A 24,721-nucleotide genomic window follows, 5' to 3' on the forward strand; every position below is an offset into this window, starting at 1 on the left:
CCCGAGCTTGGGGGCCGGTGGGGACGAGGCAGCACGGGGAGGGCCTGGCGCGGGCAAACCCAGGCCCCAGGGCCAGGGCAGAGAAGGCGGGCGCCTCGAGCCTCACCATTTGCCCCCAGGCCCGCTCTGGGCTTTAGGAGCAGCTGGAACCTTTGCTCAAAGGAAAGCGCCGCCTGGATCGGCCGGCTCGCCCGGGGAGGAGGTGCCCACGCCCTCCTGGCACCCTCCACGGCCCGCGGAGGTGGGTATGGGGAGAAAGTAAACAGGGCACTGACACAGACCCGCCGAGGCGGGGGCAAAGCCGCGGGTGCAGCCGGGCAGGGACAGAGGCGGCCTTTGTGCGGCGCGGGAGCCCGGCCGCCCGCGCGGGCTGCGCTGCGGGCCTGCGCCCCGGTCCCGGGAACATGCGGGGGCTGCTCCTGGCCGCCCTGCTCCCCGCGGCCCTGTGGCAGGTAAGCCCCTCCGTACCCCTTCCCGGCCAGGCTAGCCGCGCTGATTCAACGCGCAGAAGGCGGGGAGAGGAGGGGAAGGCCGTGTGGGGCTGCTTCAGGGGACGGGGCCATTTTCCTTCCAAATGAGGCTCTGTTTCGGTTTATTAGCTTCTGCGAGGCAGTGGAAAACATTTCTCCCTTTCGGGTAGTGGCATTTAATCCGCCCTCCGATGCGTTCGGGCAGCTCGGAAACCTGAGTCGTGCGTGTGTTTGTTCTGGAGCGGAGCACGGCCCGGAGCCGCGCCCGGCGGGCGGTGGCCGGGGCCCCTGTGCGCCCTGCGGGCCGTGGCCGGGGCTCGGGCCGGGCTCGGCTCTCCCTGGGAAACAGGAACCCGGCCCTTTCTGCAGCGAAGCCTGGTCTTGTCTGAAAGGAGCACTTTGGAACAGACGCTTATATTTTGAAAACATTCTATGCCTGTCTTTTCTCAACCCATGTGTGTCTCACTTGTCGTGAAAGGGAATCAGTCCATGGAGACTTGGACATGTTTCGAGCAACAGACCAAAGGGAAGTTTAATTTAACGTGACCGATTCATTGCCTTAGTATTTTTTAATAAGAAGATTAAAACAGTGTGAATTACGTGTGGGTTTATTTACACGGTGAAGGTTATTGCTTGCATAGAAGAAAGACAGCTTTTGAAATCTGGTGACTTTGCAGACAGACGTGTCTGTGAGTTAACACCTCGTTGGGGTGGTAAGTAGTAGATATATCAGAAAACGTGGGATTGAAAATGGTCATATTATATAGGAAGCGGTTTAAGATCTTACAAGCACCATAACAAGAACCTCAGTGGTGCAGTTTGTTCGCTGGTACTGTTAGGCAGAGGGGCACATTTCCCCAGAAGAAGTTGAGAGGGGGCTGCCTCTCTTGTTCCACCGCTCTTGAGAAAAGTCCTGTCATTACTGTGGATTGAGAGCTACAACATGGATGTGCCCCACATAAAAACCAAAACAAACATAAAAAGGTGCTATAGATAGAGCGATGAGGAAGTATTATTTTGATGAATTTTGCCATTATAAATTGTTGAGGGCTCTGATGGTACCTACCATTTATTGAACATTTCGTATGTGCCAACCACTGTGCTAGCCACTTTCGTCATCATCTGAATGCTTGTAAGGTGGTTATTCTTAATCCCATTTTTACAGAGGAGGACTGAGGCTCAGAGATCAAATAAATGGGAGAAAATTATCTAAGACCACAGAGCTATGCTGAAGCTCAGTTTCGTTGTCAGTGCTCTCATTTTCTATTCACCATTCTGATGGCTCTTGTTTTGAGATTCTGAAAACAATCAGTGCCTGAAGAAAAGAGAAAAATACAGTTCTTTACTTTTACCCACATATTTGTCATTTCCGAGACTATTTTTCCCCGTATTTCTGAATTACTGTCCATTGTAATTTCCCTTCAGACTGAAGATCTTCCTCTAGCATATCTTGTGAGGTAGACATATTGGCAAAAATTCTCTCAGTTTTGTTTATCTGGAAATGCCTTTGATTTCATCTTCAGTTTTGAAAGATAGTTTTACTGGAGATAGAACTCCAGGGTGACAGTGTTTTTTTTCCTTTCAGTATTGTCTCCGGGCATTTTGTTCTCCCCCACCCCCTCCTCCTCCTTTTCTAAAATAAGATAGCTGGTTTTTTTACAGCAGTTTTAAGGCCACAGCAAATTTGAGGGGAAGGCGCACCGACAGTGCACCAGGGTTTTCTTTTCCCCGCGTGCTCACCGTTCTTCGGAGCAGAGAATGTGCAGGACAAAGGGGAAGCCCGGAGAACCTGAGACCATTCTGACCATCTAAGAGAAAGATGAGGGTGGCTTACATCACTGCGGCGGCAGGGGGCTTGTTAAGAAATAGAGTGCCTGTAGGCTGATGGGATCGGAAGTAGAATGTAAGAGAAGCGTCAACAATGACCTGGCTCCAAGGTATTCTGGAAAAATGAAATTGGCATCCGCTCAAATAGGGGTGAAGAGTGGATTGGATGGGAAAATTGGGAGCTTGGTTTTTTTCATGTTACTTTTGCTATACCCATCAAATACCTGAGAGAGGAGGTCTGTTAAGTAGGCAGTTGGAGTCTGAGTTCAGAAGAGAGGTGTGGGTGGGAGATGTGGGATATAGTGAGGGAAGATACTGAAGAGGTCTTAACCACAGAGGGCTCCAGTGTTGAGAAATGGGGTCGAGAAGGAACCAGCAACGGAGGCTGAGAAGCAGCAGTCAGTGAGAGGAGGCGTGAGAAAGTGAAGTGCTGGGAGCCGAGTGAAGAAAAGCTGAAGGGGAGAGTGACTGTGTCAAATACTGAGAGATGATTATAACTCACTACACTATAGCTTAGCAATTTGGGGGAAATCTATTTCTATAAAGCCTCTGAAATTAGTTTGAGGAATCATTTCTAACATCACCTTTATCATCAAATGAAGTTCTGCTGCAGGGCACAGGGCACGGGGCCATTAGACGTGACTCCTGAAGGAAGGCCTGGAGAAGTATCAGAAGTGCATCATCGTAAACAGTTCTGTCAGTGGCCCTGTAGATGTCCTCGGAAGCCCAGTTGCCCTCCTGGAGTGAGCTTGGTGAGGGATGGCTGTGGATGCTGTAAAATCTGTGCCAAGCAGCCAGGGGACATCTGCAATGAAGCTGACCTCTGCGACCCACACAAAGGGCTGTACTGTGACTATTCTGCAGACAGGCCTAGGTACGAGACCGGAGTGTATGCATGTAAGTGTCTTCTTCTGAACCTGCTAGAAAAGGCTGAGTCTAGACAGGATATTTTTTCTGCAACCTTAATTTGGAATGATCGGCTTAGCTTGGCTAACTATAAGGTGGCTTTAGTTTTTACGCACCAATGGGACTAGCTTTGTCCCATTGACACCATGTGAAATGAACAGATGTTTACACACGTTCAGAAACTTGTTATTTTAATTGCATTGAAGTAATCTTGCAGTTCTCAGATAATTGCTTTTAATGGTTAAAATACAAGAAATTATGTAAATAGAGTCTGATTTCTTAAAGTTCCTCAAAATGACAGTTTTTGTTAATATTGCCCAAAGCAGTCTGAATTCAGCCTTTTCTATAACTAAAAAGTAATCTTGCTTAAAATGTAAGGATATCTATTTAGTATTCAGACATACTGCTTTAATCTCAGCCTTACCAAGTAACCATCAAGTTACTGTATGTTTTACTGAAGCAGATCTGTAAAAAAGAAGGTAGGGGCACCCCAAGTTACAACCTGACCCTCAGCTTTATGGGGCTTAGCTCTGGAGTGTGATTGAGACCATCTAAACCTACATTTTGCCAGTAATGCAGGATGTCGATTTAGGATTAAGAAATAAAATTTCTAAGGGAAAAGAAATAGTCATGCTAGCTGGGCAGTCACTTTGTAGAAAAGCCCAAGGCTTTTACTCCCACAAGTGAAAGGTAAATTACTCCCAGAAGTTTGGTTATGAGCACGGAGTAAGAGCAAATCTTTGGAGATGGGCTGCACATGTAGAGCCACTCCAGTCTGACAGCCCTCTGCCCCTGCCATCACTGTGTTAGGATGTAGGCCATGGGTTCAAGTCCTGGGCTCCAGCTGCTGGGTGAGCTTGGTCATGTTTAACCTCTCTGTGCCTCACTTACACTATGTGCGCTTCCTGTCTTACAGGGTTGCTAGGAGGATAAATGAGGATAATCCAGTGTCTGGTATACAGTGGGCTCAAAACTTTAGCTTTTATTTGTGGAAACTCGACAGAGAAGTCATGACCTAACCGACTCTGTCATTCAGGACACTCCTGTCTTCCAAACAGTGCTGGGCAAGCTGTTTCATTAATCTGACAAACACTTAGTGACCAGCAGCTGGGGACACAACGTGGGGGCAGGGGGCGGGGAGGGGGGAGAGACAGGCCCCGCCCTCACATTGTCAGAGTTGACTGTGTCAGACAGATCTTTCCACAAATCATTTCACATACTGTGATGAGTATTTTAACAGAGCGTAGCCATGAGGTTGGGGGTGAGGATGATCTAGAACTGGGGTCACAAACTAAGCTCTGGTGCCAGATCATGGCCCTCCCCTGATTTTATACATAATGTTTTATTGGAACTCAGCCACCCCCATTCAGTTACATAGAGTCTACGGCTGCTTTCTAATGGCAGAGTCCAGTAGTAGTGACGAGGCTGAATGGTCTGTGAAGACTAAGATTTTTACTATTTGGCCCTTTACAGAAAATTTGCTGATGTATGATGTACATAAATGGTTTTTAAACTTTTTGGTCTGAGGACCCCTTTAGTTTTAGAAATTAATGAGGACCCAAAGAGCTTTTGTTTAAGTGAGTTATCTCTATTGGTATTTAATAGATTTGAAAATTAAAAATATTTGCTAACCCATTTAAAAATAACAAAAATATTGCAAATTAATAGGAATAATATGTAATTCATGAAAAAAATTTATTTTCCAAAACAAAAAAAATTAGAAGAGTGGGATTGTTTTACATTTTTGCAAATCAAATGTTTAGCTAACAGAAGATAGCTAGGTTCTCTGCTTCTGCTTTCAGTCTACTGCTATATGATGTTTTGGTTGAAATATATGAAGGGAATCCAGCCTCACACAGATATATTATTGGAAAAGGAAGGAATATTTTAACAGACTTTTCAGATAATTGTGAATATTCTTTTTTGATATGATATTAAAACTTGAAAAGTGGTAGTTTCTAAAAAATTAGCTGCATCATGGAATCTAAAACCACATCAGTGAACCACATCAATATCAATCTCTGTGACATTAAAATACATTGGTCCATCCTAGACCTACTTGGGATGGGTCTTTTACTCATGCATAATTTTGTACTGTGCATTGGTTATTTAGAAAATATCAGTTTGGAACAATGGGTTATGTAGAAATTCCAAATGATACATGTAATTATATAATATTTTTAAAAATCACATTAATCCTAATTCTGTCAGAAAAGTCTATATATTGGGTAGCTATAAAGTTCTCAGAGGTAGATACAAGTTTTCCAAAATTCTAATTTTTGCTTAAAAGCTTGAATTCTATCTTTGGCAATAAATACTGTCAGTTGTTTTGCTTGAAGCTACAGCCTCACTTTGTTGATTTTCAAGAAAATGTCTGCCAAATACCCAGTCTGAATAATCATGGTTTATCTGTCAGTCATTTCTTCAGATGAAATTCCCACTAAAAAAAGTGGTTGGTTTGGCCCACAACTCAAACAACAGTGTAGGTGCTTTTAAGATAACTATTGTACCGTGGTACAATACCTACAGAGATGTTCTGTGTATATATTTCCCATTTTGTTACAAAAACTATTAAAAAGATATATATTTGATGGTTAAGATTTTTTTAAAAATGTAATTTTTACTATGTCTTCAAGGACATTCTTTTTGTTACAGTGCGTTTATGTACAAGTGCGCGGCAAGGAAAAATAGAGTGATTGACCTATATAGTTTGATTCATGCTAAGGTGCCAATGGTCTTAGTCACCATTGCTTTTGCACCATCAGTGCAAATATCAACACAGTGAAAAAAGTCAGTCACATCTTAGTACTCCAAAAAAGAGTTCTGGCCTTGAAGATTTTCTGAAAGGGCATCAGGCATCGCCAAGGGATCGGTGGGCCACACTTTGAAAACTGCCGATCCAGGCCAGGAATCCCTCTCAGAGGTCGTGAAAGTTTCCCCTAATTCTCTTAACAAAAAAATCAGTTACCATGCAGTACTTATAGTTAAACAAATTATAAATTTTTTCAGCCATTCACATGTCTTAACTTCCTAAGAATATGTCCTATCCCATTGTTGGACATCTGGGGAAACCTCAGTCTCACCAGCCCCCGGCCCATCGCTCAGATTTACAATCTTTATCTCACTGCTATACTCATTGTGATTTTTTAACTTTACTCCAGAACAGGGCCTGTACTTGGGTTTTAATTCTGGAAGCCACCCTTTGAGGCTCACAGTCTACAATGTAATGCTAATGTCTCATTTTCACCTTTTACAGATGTTCTGTGAAGGAGGCTCCAGATGGGGCCTAAGAAATCGAGAAATACGCTTTGTAAAGGACATAGCTGTTTCCTCTGTGGCTTATGATGGGAGGGTGAGACTATCAGTTATGGCTTCTTTGGCAATTCTGCTTTTTTCTCTTTTCAGACCTTGTAGCTGTGGGATGTGAGTTCAACAGGGTACATTATCATAACGGCCAAGTATTTCAGCCCAACGCCCTGTTTAGCTGCCTCTGTGTGAGTGGGACCATTGGATGCACCCCTTTGTTCATACCAAAGCTGGCTGACAGTCACTGCTCTGGGGCTAAAGGTGGAAAGAAGTCTGCTCAGCCACACTGTGGCCTGGGACCATTACAACAGCAGCTTTCAGCAACCCACAAAACAACGCCAGGTGCCATAAGTAGAACTACTTTCCATGTCTGACTTACTGTGGTTTTGCTTCGTGTTCCTCGTATGCACCAGAGGTGCTCAGAAAGTACTTCCCGATGGGCGGCCAGCGTGAGATTAAGTTGGAATGTGCAGTTTTACTCAGTCTCTGCTTCAGGCACTTACATTCTGAGTATCTGAAAAGGAAACTTTGTAATGTGTTAGTTTTTCCCAGTAAAATATTCCCATTTTAAAAAGCTCTACTAGGTCAGGGAAACTCCTATTTGGCTTATTCCCATTCAACCTCTTCTCAGGAAAATGGACCCAATGTTGTTTATACGTACCCTGGAAAAACTGTTATTTATATTCTTATGTATGGGCAAGAAGTGTGAACCACCAGTTCCGAAAATTCTCAAAGGCGACTTTTCTATTTGATAAAAGCAGAAATGGAAGGCTACTGATTATAAATATTTGAGGATATGTTTTGCATTTATAAATATTATTTCCAAAAATAGAAAACTACTGATGTAAAATTATCCTAGGCATTCTTAAGTGGGTAGCCCAGGTATGTATGTAGTCAGGAACATGTAATGAGACTCTTTGTTTCTCATCTTGAACACCTGTCATTTAGAGTCAGTATATTCATAAACTTTGTATTCTGGTCTGCTCTAGGTTAGCATCTCATTTCAGTGCCAGGGTATTCTGGGGACAGGAGTTTCAAAAATGCCAGCATATGAAGCACAGATAAGGAAGGACTTAAAAAGTGCAAAACTGATGCCTGGTTATTATTCACATCTGTGTTTTCATTCAGAAATCAATGCATTTTTCTTGAAATTTGGAGCTTAGTGAATGAAAGATGCCAAGGAAATACAGAATACTTATGCTAAAAACTCCCAAGTTCACTTGTATCATGTGAAGTAAGTTTTAGAAATTTAAAAACTAACTATATGAAAAGAAAGTCCTCAGGGATTCCAATTATGCCTATTAATTTGAAAAAAATTTAATAGGTTGCAGTGAATTTGCATTTTTTTTCAGAATGTACAATAACAGTTGGTTTTCTGCATTGGATCTGAGTGACTTAATATAAGTTCTTATAACTTCTTCGGTGAGAGAGACCACCTTGTTGGTCTCATTTGTAGAGTGAGAGCAGTTTCAGTGGGTTCACTTGGAACCTGGTTGGAGGTGTCAGATGGTCATTCTTACTGGTTAGTGCTTTGATACAAAAAACAAAACAAAAAACAAAACAAAACACTCAAGGAAATCTGGTAATTGAGAGTTGGGCGTAGGTAAGTTTCAAAGGAAACTATATGTTCAGTCTAATATCTCTCTTCTGCTTAACTGTGAAACTATATTTATGGGCCCAAACAGGAGTTTGGTGTTTAAAATTAAGCATAGTGACAAATACCCACTTTAAGATATATTTGTGATACTAATTTATATACATGGTTAATTCCAGATGGTTTCTGGTTAGAATCTAGCTTTTGCTTGGTCAGTATGAAGCATGCAATGACATAATGCCCCTGTGCTTTTCTCACTGCTCACCAAACACTAAACTTTTCTTTAAAAATCTCTTCTAGTTTTCTTGCTTTTTAATGAATGTTAAGCAGATTCCTGAACTGCAGCTCTTGGCTTAACTTTAAGTGGGGTTATCAGTAATACAATAATCTAACCTACCTTTATTTATTGCAGATGCGTGCCAGGCTTTTAATCTGCTTCCTGCATTGAGGTCTTTAAACTGTTGTCTACCTTCCAGGTATCTTCATGTTTCTGCTTCCTCACCCTCAGTTCTATGTGCAATTGCAACATCCTATTGTAATAACACTGACAACAGTATTAAAATATTTTATACAAAGATAGCACATACTTCAGTGACTGATATTTCCTATCAAGAAAGCATTTCTGGGGGGTCTTTTTCAAGGTTTAAACTGACATTTTGAAGTAATGTAGCCAGAATTTTGCAGTTGAACACTGCACAATGTTATTCCCAAAGCTCCCATTTTAGGATGCATATTAACCTTCAGGAAACGCTCTGAGACAATAAACCATCTATAGTTTGCTGAAAATCAACCAAGGGCCAGATTCATCCATGAGCAGAACAAGCAGCTCCCAGTGGGTTTACAAGGAGGTGGACGAAGGTTATGCTCTCCTTGTATTTTCTTTATGTCTTCTTTATTCAGCCCTTTGTTTCTGCTAAGGAGCAGGCCGCGGAGGGGCTCCGTCTGTCTGCCCACCCACCCACCCATCCATAAGTGCGTCCATCCACTCATTCTCCATGCCTTCCCGAGTGACTGAAATGGCTAGCCAATGGAGAGATACCACAGGCCTGACACCGCAGCGAATGAGTGACTAAAATAGAGTACACATTTGCCATGACTTAACATATGAGCGTTTAGATTAGTTCAGTGTAATATGTTTTCTACAAGACTAGATTAAAACAAGTGGAAGAAAAATAACTGGTTTTACTGATAGTTTAATTCTCAAATATAACTGTTATATTTTAGATTTTAACATATCATGAAATTTAACATTAAAACCACATCATTCTGATTGATATTTTAAATTCCCTAATCCTACTACGGTCTATTTCAATGTCTGTTGGAAATATCAAGCATGAGGCAAGAACCAGAGAAAAGGCAGATATCCATCAGAACATAAGCTTTAGTACTCAGAGGATGGGCTAAGCAGAAAGAAGCAAATGGTATCTATTCTGTTTTTCAAAGATAAAGAATTTTATTCTTTCTAAAAAATTGGGCTGTAACACTTGACTGAAAAGTAATTTGGGAGTGGGAGAATGGTGAATTAGACCATAAGCTTATTTTATTCTGAGTTACATTATATAAAAATAAAGGTTCAGATCTATTAACTACTATTAAAAATGATTAAAAAAATCTATCTACATGAGTACATATATATGTAAACACATGAACTTTCCCACCTTTATTTTAGCTTATAGGCATCTCCCACTTATTTGGAAAAGAAAATGTCTTGTGCAAGCAACGAAGTGGACCCCTTGCTCCAGAACATGTGGGATGGGAATTTCGAACAGGGTAACCAATGAAAATAACAGCTGTCAAATGAGAAAAGAGAAAAGACTGTGTTATATTCAGCCTTGTGAAAGTAATATATTAAAGACAGTAAAGGTAAAGTTTAATTAGATTTAACTTCATTATAATTCAATATTAATAGAGTCCTGTAAAATATGTGCGCATATATGTGTGTTTTGGAGGGATGGAAGGTGTTTGGGTCTCATAAAAATAAAATCACCTTATTATAACTCTTAAAGTCAAACTATCTCAGCAGAAAGCAGTTATTACTCTAACTGCATTTTATGGGGAAAATTTTATCACCTGTTTAATAGTGCGGGTCATGATCAGCCTGAACTGTTACAGTACTCTACCAACTGTTTTTTAAGAGTAGATCCTTTTTAGAATCTAACTTATTTCTATATTAATTTTATGTAGTGAAATCAAAGCAATGGATAAAAGATTTTGACTGTTACATAATTATGAAAACAGACTTTATAGACATCACAGAAGTTCTGATCTTAGTTAAATATCACCAACTTGGAGGGGGAACCACATCATTTCTAAAATACTGTGCTTAGATAGTACTTATCAATGTTGATAAAATACTCTTATAACTAGTGTTCGTTTTATTTCTAGAACTATGCAATATGACCGTCTCAAGAGTAATTTTTACAAATGCTACAAACACTTCTCATCCCTGCTATTCACTATTAGAAGTTAACTCAGTTTTAAAGGGATGAACATATTTATTCACCTATTCCTGCACTCAAAACTGTCTGAGCTGTGTAAGGGAATTTGCTAATTTGTAGGTAAATAAACATTTAATAAGACTTAGCTCTTGATATTAAACAAAACAGAGAAATTTTCATTTATTGTGGAGCGAGGTAAAAGGTAGACAGCAATAATCACTGGGGACTGGGTCCTATAACATGACAGAGCCAGGACAGGGAGGACTGACACGTCTGGTGAGAAGGGATTTTAAAGGTAGAAAAGAAAGTGCTGAAAGTTACTAAATAGCAGCTATTAATGCCCTGGAAATAATTTATGTCTGTGTGTTCGTGTTGTAAAATGTTCTGTTTAGTATCACTTTTCTAAACTATTGTAATCAAATTTGAAGAATGACTTCTTAATGTTATGTATCTTTTTAGATCCCCAAAGGAAAAACCTGTCAACCTACTTTCCAACTCTTCAAAGCTGAAAAATTTGTCTTTTCTGGATGTTCAAGCACTCAGAGTTATAAACCCACTTTCTGTGGAATATGCTTGGATAAGAGATGCTGTGTTCCTAATAAGTCTAAAATGATTACCATTCAATTTGATTGCCCAAATGAAGGGTCATTTAAATGGAAGATGCTGTGGATCACATCTTGTGTATGTCAGAGAAATTGCAGAGATCCAGGAGATGTATTTTCTGAGCTCAAGATCCTATAAAGCCAAGCACATGGGGGAAAACTTAGGTTAATCATATTACATCAGAAAGTTAAAATGGTTTTAAAAAGGTGGCAAAACTACCTTATTGGTTTAAAATAGTAAAAATGCCCAGCTATTTTCAGATGACTGTATTTAAAGCATTAGGAGCTTTTAAAAAGATTCTCCTACAAATCTATGTAAAATTTGAAAACCTTAAAATTGACCTCTTACTTTAAAATGTACCTTATAATCATATCATACACAGATACTTTGTTCCACCTACATTTTCCATATATAATGGAAAAACTACACAGTTTATAAGAAAGCATTTTATTGTATAAAATAATCTGGAATACTTGGTTGAAGGTGAGTAAAAAGCATATTGAAAATTTAAAACTTTATCTGCACTTCAACAATGTAGCCTAGGTTCCATTCAAATGGTAATAATTTTAAGGTGAACAAAATTCTTGATTAATTCCTAAATAGGAGTAAGGTTAAACTGTAAACATATTTATAATTTCCATTGCCCTATCCTGAATATCAGTGTATTAAGATTTCTTTAGGAAGGAGAAAATGGAATTTCATTGGCTACTACTGACAACTGTAATTTAGTTTTTATACCAAATACTATAAAAAACAAAATATCCAAGATAAAGACCAAGAGCAGTATCCTTACTTTGAAAATGACATTACACTAAAGAAGGCACACAACAAAATTTTTCGGCTTGAAAATTAAGTTGTTCCTAAAAATTACTTTCTGAAATGATAAATCCACATACGGATTTAAAATATAAATTGTGATTAAAGATAAAGATTAAAGATTAAAACTGGAGAGTACAGTAACTGGAACACTTTCACTAGACCATGATGGCCATTTACTGTAAAGTTTGAAGAAGACACCAAGCTTTGTAATGTTTGTTTGTATAAATGGTGACAAGCAAAACAATGATAACAAGTAGCACTGTTTAAAAATATGAACATTTATTATTATAAAGTCAATGAGTTTGATAAAGCATTATACTTAAAAATAACTGAATACAAATACATGCTAAAATAAATGTAAACTGTGATTCTTCTGAGTGCAAACGAGGTTATCCAAAGAAGAAACAAAACCTCGACAGTTGTAATAAAGCCTCTCCCTGAAGTTAGTGGATATTACACAGAAATATTTATATTGTGGTCTCCAACTCCCTGTAATTATTTTTAAAGAATCAGAAGAATTTAAACAATATGAAAACATAAATTATAAATAAATATAAAAATATATCTGTACAAGATTTTTATTGAAGACATGATTCTCATTGTATAAATGCCTAAATATGAGTATAAATAAAGTAAAATGCTGAAGAGCTCTATTCTCTCAATTTTAGAAAAAGGGAATTTTTTGAAGACAATGTTTGAAGTTAAGGTACTAGGACTTTACTAATTTCACATACTGGTATTATCAAAAAACAGTGATAAAATGGAACAACCCTTTCAGACAGAAATACTTCCTAATATGGAAAATACACACTGGGCTTTCTGAATGACAGAAATTCTGAAACAGAAAGGTAAGATGACAAAAACAATGGGAAGTGAAGAAAAAGGAAAAGCATTTCTGGGTTCTGTTTTACACAGCTACGCTCAGTCTAGGGAAGTCTTCCACAGGCATGCTTTTTGTGGCATCCAGTTGGTTGTACTCCTGAATAAGTGCTGATAGCGATGACACAGCTTCTGTGAAATAGCTTTCCTCCATCCCTTCAATTTGCAGATAGTGATGAAGATGAGCCTATAAATAAATAAACTGAATATGTCGACTATTTTCAGGAAATTTAACATATTCAACTATCCTAGAACATATACATTATTAAAATGATAGTTCACTCAGATTTACAAGAGGAATGAAACTCAAATCCTGTAGACTCATATGATTTCTCATTTAGATCATCTGAGTGAGATTCTGCTCGTCAGCTATAATCAGTACAATGAATATAGGAGACAGGGTCACCCTGATTTGTAACAGTACAATTCTTGGGAATACATCTTAAATAGCCAAAACACACATAGTTACAAAGGCGTACTGATAATCACCTTTTTCTTGTAGAGCCTCATGAATCTCTCTCTCAGTTCCATGAAGGTAGGCTTCACACACGTGTTATTTGCTAAAGCTAATAATGAATGGGAATGGCCCACAGGAGGTACTGAACACAGGCTGGTCTTCCAGCCTTCTTGATTCCAGGAGACAAACTGTAGAGAAGGTTTTAATCTGAGATGCAAAAACTCAAGGTAAGAATTAAGATACTTAAAAATGTCTGCCATGTTACGGCAGCCCACATTAAACTAGACATTACTGCATTACTGATGGTACCATTAGTTTATAGCGGAAGTTATCCATTTTTTACTGTTAGCAGTATTGTGGTGCAGTCTGGACATTTAGTTGGAGGACATTAGATTGTGATGGTGATTCAAAAAGCTAGAAAAACATTCCTTAACATCAGAAATCTGGGGATAAAGGTACTATAATTTACTTTGTAATTCAACACGTCAGTTTTCCTAAAAACACTGTTAATAAATAGTAAACAAACTTAGAAGCACTGTAGTGGTGGTAATAAACATAATAATTAAACTTTCTGAACACTTTCAGGAAATAAAACACATCATTTAGTACTTGTAAATAACAACTCTGTGCTATTCTTCTTCTACAGTTGAGGGAAATAAGCCTTGGAGAGCCTAAGTAGCTTGCTGAAGGTCACACCTACTTAAGTGGCAATGTTAAAATTCGAAGAGAGACCATCCTAACATGCTACACTGTCACAAGCAGTACACATAACAAATCATCTTGAAAAAATATAAAATCAAACCTTTCAATATTTCTGCGAAGATCTGAAATCTGGACATTTCCTCTAACCATGAGGGCACAGGCAAGGTAGAGACTATGTTTGGGATCGGCCCGAATTAGCTGGTGATCTTTACTAAAGGCATCTGAGAACATTTGATCCAACCTAGAACAATGAGAGTCACTATTTATACGAAGTATCACATCTTTCTTCTATGTATAACTATAAAATGAAAAAACAGTCATCTATAGGTAAATAAACTTTATACGCAAATATATTCTAAATCTCTGCTATGATTTTCTCAAAGCAATCTTTTATGGAATAGAAGAACAGAGGAAATCACATATCTTCTGTTTTGGAATAAAAAGCTCCTGCAATATATTGATGGTTTCAGGTAGCTACAAAATGTTAACTCTATCATGAGTGGGCTCTATGGATTGACTTTGGAAACTTGTGTCATTATTACTTATTTCAGTATGCCTATCTACTTCATAGTATCAGAATGATCAAAACTAAAAGCCTACAACATTAAGAGAAAATTACTTTGTCTCTGTAAAATATATCATAAATTAGTTAGGAATAATAATGAGGAAACTATCAAAGGACAGTGTTAGGTTCTATTAAAGATGAAACTCCATAGTAGTGTTCCTGAAAAGGGAGACTTTTAAGTGAATGAAACCTTTTAACTTCATTCTTTAATCCTTCAGTTAAAGAGGGGAAGATACAGGTGACTGACAAAATTTATATCTATCAATACACAGCCTTGTAGGTCCTTAATATGGCCCCACTTAATTCAATACAAATATGATTAGGTTCCTTAGGTAACTCGAGCCAGAGCTATGTATGCTGAATCTGCAGAAAGTCTGGGAAGAACTACAGATATCACACTATGCTGCCTACTCATTCGACAGATATTTACTAAATGCCTACTATGTGTCAGGCATGATTCTTAGTGCAAGAGACCGAGCAGTGAACACCAACAAAAAATGTCCTGCTTTAATGGAGCCTACATTCTATCCTGATTATCCTACAGCAAGGACAGAGGACTCACTTAGGAGATGGTGAGCTATGGGGGGGTTCACAAATCCTCCACTATTGTATTCAAAATTTTGGTGTGTATGTGCTTCCTGAATTTTTATGGAGTCAAGGAAACCCAGAAAAGGTTAAGAACTGCTAAACAAAAGTGGTCAAACTCATTCTTGATTTACCTTTTGTCACAAAATATAAAAACTAGTAAGCAGGTATTTATAACTATTGGATACTTACCTTTATTTACATTAGAAATACGAAATTTCAAAAAACATACTCATGTCTTATTTTCATTTGATAAAAATGAATTAGGTACAGAACTAATATTTATTACTGAGAAATTTAGTTATTAGATTTAATTTCAAATAGTTAATATTGAAATTTTTTAAATAATGACTTCTAAATAAAGAAGCATTCATATAATGGAAAAATGGCTGCCATCAATTTTATATACTCACAAAGAAAATGATATGAAGAAATAGTCATTATAAACTTTTCTCTTAAAAATTTTTTTAAAAAAAGGTATCTCAAGTTCTCAAGTAACTGGAATAAAGTTACTATAGCTTACCTTCGAGGAGGAATGTTAACATCTGCCAGTGTATACAGAGGTGTTAGGCTTGACACAAGATAATGCAGTTGAGGAAAAGGAACTAAATTCATGCTGATTTCATTGAGGTCCATATTAAGGGATCCTTCAAACCTCGAGGAGCTAAAACAGTAACATTAAAGCATGAGAGAAAAAATTAAATTTAAAATTATACACTTTAAATGTAGCTTGATTTATTCAGTATGCATTTTCTTAAATCCTTTCATACCCTGTTCTTCAGTAGATGACATACTCTTTTTTCCCCCCTGTATTAGTTAAATTTGGTATCATGAACATGTATAAAGATAATTAAAATCTATAGCAATTCTTATTTCTGCCTTATCTGAGGTGTAACCAACTTACTATTACAGTTGCTCCTTACATTTATAAAAATATCCTACTTAAAACAGACATTAGATTGAGTTGAACACATATAGGTAATTATTCTGTAATCTTTATAAAATTTCTCAAGGGTCTGCTCAATAAGCTCCATAATTTGGAATATAACAATGCCAAAGCAATCTTTTAGATTGAAGTCAAGGAAATATTTTGGATCAGCTAATGAGGTACAGATTAGCTGGTTTTAAAAATTAAGACATTCTACAGCAAAAAAAAAGTTTACTTTTGTCTAACCAAGTGTTTCTCAAGTGTTATCTATCACAAAACCTTATATTATTTTAACACCTATTAATAGTCCATGGAATATACCTGGGGAAATGCTCCTTCGGAGTGATAGAAATTAAAATTATGGTCTATCACTCCCAAGGTTTGAAACCACTAGACAAAATAAAAGAAGCTCCGGCAACTTAGAATAACTAAAAATATCCTATTACAAACATCATGAAAAGCACAGTGAGGTTTTTAAACTGTCCTTATGTATACCACGCTTAGGATTACCTTGTTAGGTTGAGCAGCAAATTTGCCACAATGTTGTTCATTGCATCAAAAGGCTTTTCCTGCCGCTTTTTAAAAGCTCCAGCACTGGAAGTAACCAGACTCTTTGGCTTTATAGTTGTACCCAACTTTCCAGAATTCACCACAAGGTCAATTTTGCTAATGATGTCAAATAAAGACTTTTAAGAGAAAAATATTGGGAAAGAAGTTTATTAAGAAGAGCACACATAGGTGACATTCTATCAGGAAAGAAAAAAAAAACAATTTAAACTTATTTTTTCTCTTAGATGGGAAGGCTGAAAAGTAAAGAAATTTTCATATAAACATATAAGCATAACACAGGAATGACTGTATATGCAATATGTCCGTAAATTACAATGTCATTTCTTACTTGGTTGTCAATGGGCAACACACAGTCTGCATGCTCATTAAGTTCCTTCATTGCCAACATGCTATTATAAGGTGAAGTTATGACATCATCCTCACCAGAAGGATAAATTGAAGTTACAAATCTATATACTTCTGGGAATTCATCCTCAAGCACCTTTAAAAGAAATGTGCCAAGTCCAGATCCTGTTCCTGAGGATTAAATTTCAAAAAGAAAACAGCATAAATGGTTCAGAATATAATTGCGAGTAACTTGGAATTTTATGGGTTTTTTTGGTGTAGAAATATATAAGAACTTTTCATGTTCAAGTTATTCCTGATTATATATTAACTTCTAATTTCAGATAAAGAAATGAAGACAACATGGGTAGTGAGGCTTAAAGTTCTGAATTCAATCTCTGGCCCTTACTGTAAGGTTGAGAGGGCTTTCTATATTTCATTCTTTTTCATATTTAAGTCATATCTATATGATGTGAAAAGAACTGACTGAAGGGTAAAAATCAACTAAGACAGCATTCAGTCTACACTTGATATTAGGCAACTTAAAAAAACAAAATATCTTAACATCTTTGGTGTACAGAGTAGAGTAGCTCAGTTGGTTAGAGTGTTGTCCCAATACGCCAAGGTTTCCGGTTTAATCCCTCCCTGGTGAGGTCACATACAAGAATCAACCAATGAAGGCATATATAAGTAGAACAAATCGATGTCTGTCTGTCTAAAACTCAATTAAGAAATTTTAAAAAAAGAAAGGCTATGATGTTAAAAATACTAGATGAAAGTGAGGGAGATTTTTTGTTGTTGTTAATCTTTAATGAGAAGGACTTTCTAACCATTATACAAAACTAAAGCCATTATAGAAAAGATAGTTTTGATAAGGGATTGCATAAGCAAACTTTTAGGAGAAAGTCAACATTCCCAAAAAGCTCATATATACTGAAATGTAGCTGGAAACTAAAGGTAGAAGAAGAAAATTTCAGATTCCATTCTATTAACTGTTTTTTTTTCTCTCTATTGACTCTTAAAAGGATTTATTTTTTAAAAATGGTAATAGTGACACACTTTGATAAATATTTAAGATAAAAAGCTGTTTTGTACATACATTCATAAACACAAACACTCTTCATAGTTATATCTTTATCAAGCATAGGACTAAAAACAAGACTTATGTTTGCAAATGAATTCCTAGTGGCACTTTCACATTGTTATAGGCGAATGAATGAATAACTTTACCTCCTCCCATGGAATGTATTATAAAAAAACATTGCAAACAATCACAGTGCTCTGCAGACTTTCTGAGTTTCTCTAAAATCTGTTCTTGATAAAGATTGCCAAAAATTTTGTGTCCCACAGCCCTGAAAAAAAGAACATAGATTTAAAAACATTCCTTGCATTTTATTATTTCAAGATTTTATTTCTGATATAAGTGAAAAATTTATAGAGAAACTTGAAGTAAATCCTATTCCTGTTTCATATCAATAAATCATAAGCTATCTCAAAGATACTAGGTAGAAAATTTAGTAAATATAGATATAATCCTCAGATACCCTGATAAAATAGCTCATTATCAATGGATATTAAACTATGGTTTTCTAAATTTATCTTCTCATTTTTTTGTTATAATTACAACAAAACAAGATTTTCAGTAAACTCTAATTGCAGTGAATTTTACATATTAAAAAGCAGAACGTGGTTAACTGGAAAGACAAAAAATTTAAAACTATTTTGGTTTAAAATATGAGAAAAAGATTGGTCACATCATGCTGTTACTAGATGAAATGGCACACAGTAAAAACTGATGTTCATGAGGATCTGCAAGCCTTTTTATCTGCCCAAATTTGGAAGTTCACTATGAAGAACTAAAAAATATGAATCCGTTACAACATGCAGTCAAGTATACCTCAAAAGTTACAGAATAAGTTATTCAACAATTAGAGAAAAAGCCAGTTGTGTGGTCAGATGGATTCACTTATTTAATGAATGGTTTTCCCAAAATAACTCTCGCGAGGGCACAAGATTCAAATTCATGCTTTAGTAAAATTACATATCACTACACATTATGAACCTGAGGAATGATTGCAAATAGTTAAAATAATAAAGATTAGATTTGCAAATAGAGAGGAGCTACTTAATTTTCTAAAGTCTCAATGTAAAATTTTAAATGATCATTGTTAGTGCTTTTTTTCCTATTAAGGAGAAGCAACCACTGGAATTTAAGGGCGAGAGACCCAGGCTGAGCTTGAATGCTGGGACACCAGTCTGGCTTGGATCTCTGTATCAATTCTATTAAATCTGACCACCTGGAGAACTTGATAGAGTCAAATAATATAACAATTAAAATACTTAAAACTTTTGTCACTATTATTATGCAAGAATCAATTTACAATGAGGAATTTAGTAAATCAATTTTTCGTGACTCATCTCTTATGAGAAAAAAAAAGAATTAGGATATAAGTGGCTTCCAAAAATTATGAAACACCATCATTTATCAAGGAATAGATAGATGATGGCTGAAAGGCCTAGAGTTAGCTATAACTTAGCTAAGTTATATTTTGATTTCATGTCAGCAGAACCTATTAGAATGAAGATAAGATGGTTCATTTTTTTTAGATGACATTTTCTTTTTGATGTTCAGCATATTCTCACCAATTATTCCCTGAGCCAGAAATATCAGTGATGAGCTGCTTGCTATCAAATACATCTCTCAAAGGTCCCTGAAGAATTTCATTTACCACCCCTTCCTCCATGTCAATCAAGACAGCCTGAGAAAGAGAAATAAAATTGAATTAACATATTTTTCTTTAGTCACTCTGTAAGTGAAAATAACTTGTGAGCTCAAAGTTGCATTGCTCTTTTTATAATTTAAGCTTAATCAAGTCTTTATTTGAATCTTTATGTAGACTCTGATATAAGAATTAAAAAATAATTTCACGCTGCTCAAAAGGTGAAATCAAATAAAAGATGGATTCTAAACACCCTACTCCAAATTACCAAGTGTGTGGAGGGTCGAATAATCCCTTCAGCTGATTTTCTAACCTTTTAGTTAGTTAGTTAGTCATGTGCCTATGTGACTATAAATTTCTTGAGAATAAGGTCTCAGAAATCTAGAAGGTAACCTTAACCAGAGAAAATTATGTAGGATGCATTAATGCATTTGCTCACTAGGAGCAACAATGCTGCTCTTTGTGAATCACAGCCAAAAACTGTCCAATTCAAGACAGTGAACTTATTATTCAAGACAGTGTAAATCCAAAGCACTAGGTAGATGTCAAAGATGACAACAGGGTCCCTCCTCCAAGTAACTCACGATCTAATTCATTGCCACAAACTTCACTGACATAATAAATAACCTCTATTACTAAGAACATCAGAATATAAAACATAACATTATCTATGGAAAGAAACAGAGAAGGCTAGAAGAAAATACAGCAAAATGTAAGCAGGAATAGCTTGGCAGTAGGATTATATACCCACTTCCCCCACTGTCTTGTGCTTTACTTCCTATATTTTCTACAGTGAGGAAAAAGAGTTAAATAGTTAAAGAAACAAAGCAAAGCTAAAAAAAATATTCTGAAATAACCTCAGGGTACACTATAAAGCTATTAACTCTTTGATTCAGTGTCACAAAGTGCCTGGTTTATGGGTTTTTTAAGTTCTATGATCATGTAATGTTAAGCACTTACTACATATGCCACTGTTCTAAGTACTTTTACGTACCACCCCATTTAATCCTCACAACCCCATGTATAGGTACTATAATTATCCCTACTTTATGCATTGAGGAAACTGAGACCTGGTAAAGTTATATAACCTGGCTATGATCACCCAGCTAGTAAGAACTAGAGCTGAGATTTAAACCTGGCTAGCCCGGCTGCAGAATATTGACTTTTAACCACCAAACTATATGCTCTATCATCTTATTGAAGGGAGAGAGTCAAGTTTGATATTTATAGAGTACTGGCTCCAGTAGAATTACAATTTGTGAATTCAATTATTTACGTAGTTAACTATGCCACTGTAAGCTGGCAACTAAAATAGTATCACACAGTATATTAGAAACACATGCGATCTAAGAATCCAAGTATATGTATCTTACCCGTGCTTTTAAAGAACAAATTTTACCCTTGGAAATACTGCCACCATCACCAACCACTCTGAAAGATAAAAAATAATTTAAAAAATCACAAGATCTTTCAGGGCTATTAGTGCTATCAGGTATAAAGTTAATTTCCATTTACAGTGGTGCCTTGGTTTTCCAATGTAATCCGTTCTGGACCGTTCAAGTTCTGAAACGTTCAAAAACCGAGGGATCAACAGCCGACAGTTGGGCCTCAGGATCTTGCCCTCAGCGGAAGCCATGTGGGATGTTTGACTTCTGAGGCGTGTTAAAAAACCTAAGCATTTCCTTCCGGGTTTAGGGCATTCGTAAACCAAAATGTTCACCAACGGAGATGTTTGAAAACCGAGGTACCACTGTATATAATAATGCTACTTATAGGCCAGGTGAGACAGACACAAAAGATAACAAAGGAGCAACCATTCCTAATCTTCTCCCTTGTTTATCTTCCATTAGGCTAAAGAAGTGAGGTACTTATTTCCCTGGCTTTCTCTGTAGTTGGTGCTGGCCAGGTAATCCAGATGCAGTTGGTGCCAATTCTTCTGTTTTCCTACTTTGAATGTGAATATGGATGTGACCCCTAGATTGGAGGCTGCCATTTCATAGTTATGAAGTAATAAACATGAAGTCAAAAAGTTAACACACTGAGGATAATGAAATGATAGACAGGATCTCTTGGTCTTTAAGGCACTTCTCCAAACCTAGAACATCCAATTTCCTGATTTATCTGTATCTGAGATAACTGGATACCTTTATTGCTTAAGCTGTCATTAATGAGGTTTCCTGTTATAGCTAAACCCGCATCAACTAAGGTACTAGTTATATACCACTATCTAAGAGTGTTCCTAGAATTTCATGTTGAACATAGTTACCAAAGTAAATAACCTAGGACCAAAACATAGTGTATGTGTTAATATTGTTTACAAGGCAAAATATATGAAGGGAAGCAGAATTGAGCAGAAAAATGCTGTAGGTCAGGGGCTAGTAAACTACAGTCCTCTAACAGCTGCTTGTTCTCTTAAAGTTTTATTGGAACACAGCCACACAATTTTGTTTATGTACTACCTGCATTCATGCTATAATGCCAGAGTTGAGTAGATGTGACAAAGACCTCATAGTTTGCAAAACCTAAAATATTTACCATCTGATCCTTTACAGGAAAGGTTTGCCAATCCCTGGCATAGGTAAATTCCTATCACCCTGTTAAAAAGGTATGATCATTTCCTCAAACAGATGAAGAAGTGTACACGAAGAAGTGGTCTTGTTTTCAAAAGATTTTTTTGTACTAACTTATGAAACAGATGCTACATGTGTTGATAGTACATGGAAAGAGCAATATATGCCAAGCCCATTCTCCCCTTCTTCTCAAACTTGACACTGGGGAAATAGTAATGTTTGCAGGTTAAATTATAAAACAGAGTAGATGACAGTATAGTTATGTGAAGTCACCTTAATAAGAGGGAATAGTTCCCAGGCTGAGTCTCAACTATGTAATACTCAGTGAAAGGACTGGCATCAAGAATAGTGGGGATGGGAGTAGGAATTTAGTTAGAAGCACCTAAAAGGAAGTATTACAAAAACAAATTTGAGTCTCTTAATAGTATTTAGGGGAGAGGATGTTCTAGTTTCACAAACAAGAGGGAATATAGTCTATATGACAGATATCTCCATATAATGAAGATAAATGACACCAGCCATTAGGGCAATACACTGAATTTTCTTGGTCTGATTCCATGGTCACCAAGCGACCCTCTATTAATTAGCTTTTTAGGTAGATTTCCTACAGAAGAGAATGTGCTTTTGAAGAAAAATGAGTAGAATCTAGACTTCTTGAGTTATAGTTTCTGCTGTCAATTAACAAATTGACTTCCGCTTTTAGTTTGGTATATCTGCCTGTACTAGACAGCACTGGGCCCATTCTCAGGGTGTCAACAAGGTTTCTGAGTTTATAAGCCTAAGGGTCAGACTCTGGAATTCACCAAGAAGTGAGGACTAATTAGCCTTGCCCAGGAGATAGCTGCTTCAAATACCCAACCAATTCAAATAGAACTAGAATTTTTATAGAATTAGATTAAAATTGGATATTAAGTGTGTTATTTTTGAGTTCAAGTCCACCACAGTTTAGCTTTAAGTGTTTTGAAAATGCATGAACTTAACAGTTTAACTTTCAAAAGCTTATAAACTTTGAATGCCAAATTACTCTTTCACATAAAATATTATCTGATTATGTATAAAAGGTAATCTGACAACTGCTTTTCTCCCTTTCAGCGCATTCTATTCATAGAGCAACTATTCCTGACCACAAATAATACAACAGAAATATAAACAATATATTTTTCTTTCCAAAGTTCGCCATCACTGGATGCATTAACAACATATCCTACGAGCAATTTTCAGCATTCCTTTAAGTGAAACTTTATTTACAGGTCAAGTTAAAAGAAGGCACACTAAAGGTTCTTTTTGCTGCTTAATAAAGCCTTCAAAGAAAACTTATTATCCTACTCTGAAGCAGAACATGAGAATAGTAATGATATGAGAGTAATGAGAAATATGCTTTTAATGAGAAAAACAAACAAAAAAGCCAAACATCTTCTTTACAGTTATTAACTGTTTTTATTGTCCTTTGAAGAATTCTCTTCCAATCTGTTGACATGAAAAGTAATCATTAGGCTATGTGACAGCCTTTAATCTCATCTTACCTCGTATCCACATTTCTAAAGAAGCTGCTTATCGCCTCATCATAAATTCCTTTCTAAAAAGAAAGAAAATGTTTACAGCATTTAAGTTCTGCCTCTTTCCCAAATGAAGTCCATTCAATTTAATAATCCCGCAATCCTGAAATAGCTGGTATGTGGCTATGCTAAGAAAAAGCAAATCCTCATAAAGTTCAGGGAAGGGTGCAGAAGGCCCCACTGGACTGGAGAATCAAAGGAGAGCTTTCTCTGAACTTTTGGTGATCATTTTAAAAGCTGACCACTTAAATCAAGGAATACCACGCGTTTCATATTTTACAAAGTACTTTCACATATACTGTCTCATTGGTCTTTACAAGAATCCTGATAGAGAGGAGACCCTGAGAATTAGAGGAAACTTAAGACCAAGGTCTCTGGCCAGTTCCGTTTAGTCTACTATGTGTCTAACGCCAACAGATGTTTAAAAACCAGTTTGTTCTCTACTAATAAGATCCCACACAACGTATACCGGCCAGATAGAAGCTCAGTAGAGGAACTCCTGCCGTCTGTCGGGAGAGCCTGGGTGACAGCGGGGGCCCGGGGGCGGGGCGGGTACCTGGTTGACCGCGGCGTGCTCCCTCAGCGCCAAGTCCCAGAAGCAGCAGCCCACCTGGTTCCCGCACTGGCCGACTGCGACGAGGCAAAGAAAGGGAAGAGACCGGACATTAGACGACTGACACGGCCGCCGGGCTCCCGGCCGCCGGGCCTTCCCCTCCCGGCGCAGCTTACCCTGCACCACCACCGACTGGGTCATGCTGCAGCGCGGCCCGCGCCGGGCCCTCGGGAGCCCGCGCGGACTTTCGTATTCCCCCGCCCACCAACGGCGCTCTCCAAGGGGCGGGGCGGCCGTCAGTCAGCTGCCGCCGTAAGTCACGCTGCTGCCGCAAGTCGCTGCCGTCGCT

The 24,721-nt window shown here is 37.5% G+C and overlaps 2 protein-coding genes across 4 annotated transcripts; one reads left to right on the plus strand and one right to left on the minus strand.

The window, feature by feature from the left end:
- The first annotated feature begins 357 nt into the window (after window positions 1-357).
- On the plus strand, window positions 358-11,284 carry CCN6 (cellular communication network factor 6). Its single transcript, XM_081141623.1, has 5 exons — window positions 358-452; window positions 2,900-3,194; window positions 6,609-6,851; window positions 9,773-9,966; window positions 11,001-11,284. The coding sequence occupies exons 1-5, from the start codon at window positions 405-407 to the stop codon at window positions 11,280-11,282; spliced, it is 1,062 nt and encodes a 353-aa protein (XP_080997749.1). The 5' UTR covers window positions 358-404; the 3' UTR covers window positions 11,283-11,284.
- Window positions 11,285-11,325: 41 nt separating this feature from the next.
- On the minus strand, window positions 11,326-24,667 carry TUBE1 (tubulin epsilon 1). 3 transcript variants are annotated; one of them, XM_081141622.1, is made up of 12 exons: window positions 24,549-24,667; window positions 24,376-24,449; window positions 23,787-23,839; window positions 21,067-21,124; window positions 19,617-19,732; window positions 18,204-18,325; window positions 16,978-17,165; window positions 16,590-16,765; window positions 15,675-15,815; window positions 14,102-14,242; window positions 13,332-13,506; window positions 11,327-13,029 (listed from the first exon to the last, which is right to left on the minus strand). In XM_081141622.1, exons 1-12 carry the CDS (start codon window positions 24,571-24,573, stop codon window positions 12,871-12,873), a joined length of 1,428 nt encoding a protein of 475 aa, XP_080997748.1. In that variant the 5' UTR covers window positions 24,574-24,667; the 3' UTR covers window positions 11,327-12,870. The 3 variants fall into 3 exon arrangements, with proteins under 3 accessions (XP_080997746.1, XP_080997748.1, XP_080997747.1); XM_081141620.1 differs by lacking the exon at window positions 13,332-13,506 and having other exon boundaries at window positions 11,326-13,029; window positions 24,549-24,654; XM_081141621.1 differs by lacking the exon at window positions 24,549-24,667 and having other exon boundaries at window positions 11,328-13,029; window positions 24,289-24,378.
- Between the last annotated feature and the right edge of the window lie 54 nt (window positions 24,668-24,721).

The sequence above is a fragment of the Miniopterus schreibersii genome (assembly GCF_964146895.1).
Source record: "Miniopterus schreibersii genome assembly, chromosome: 6".
Lineage (NCBI taxonomy): Eukaryota > Metazoa > Chordata > Mammalia > Chiroptera > Miniopteridae > Miniopterus > Miniopterus schreibersii.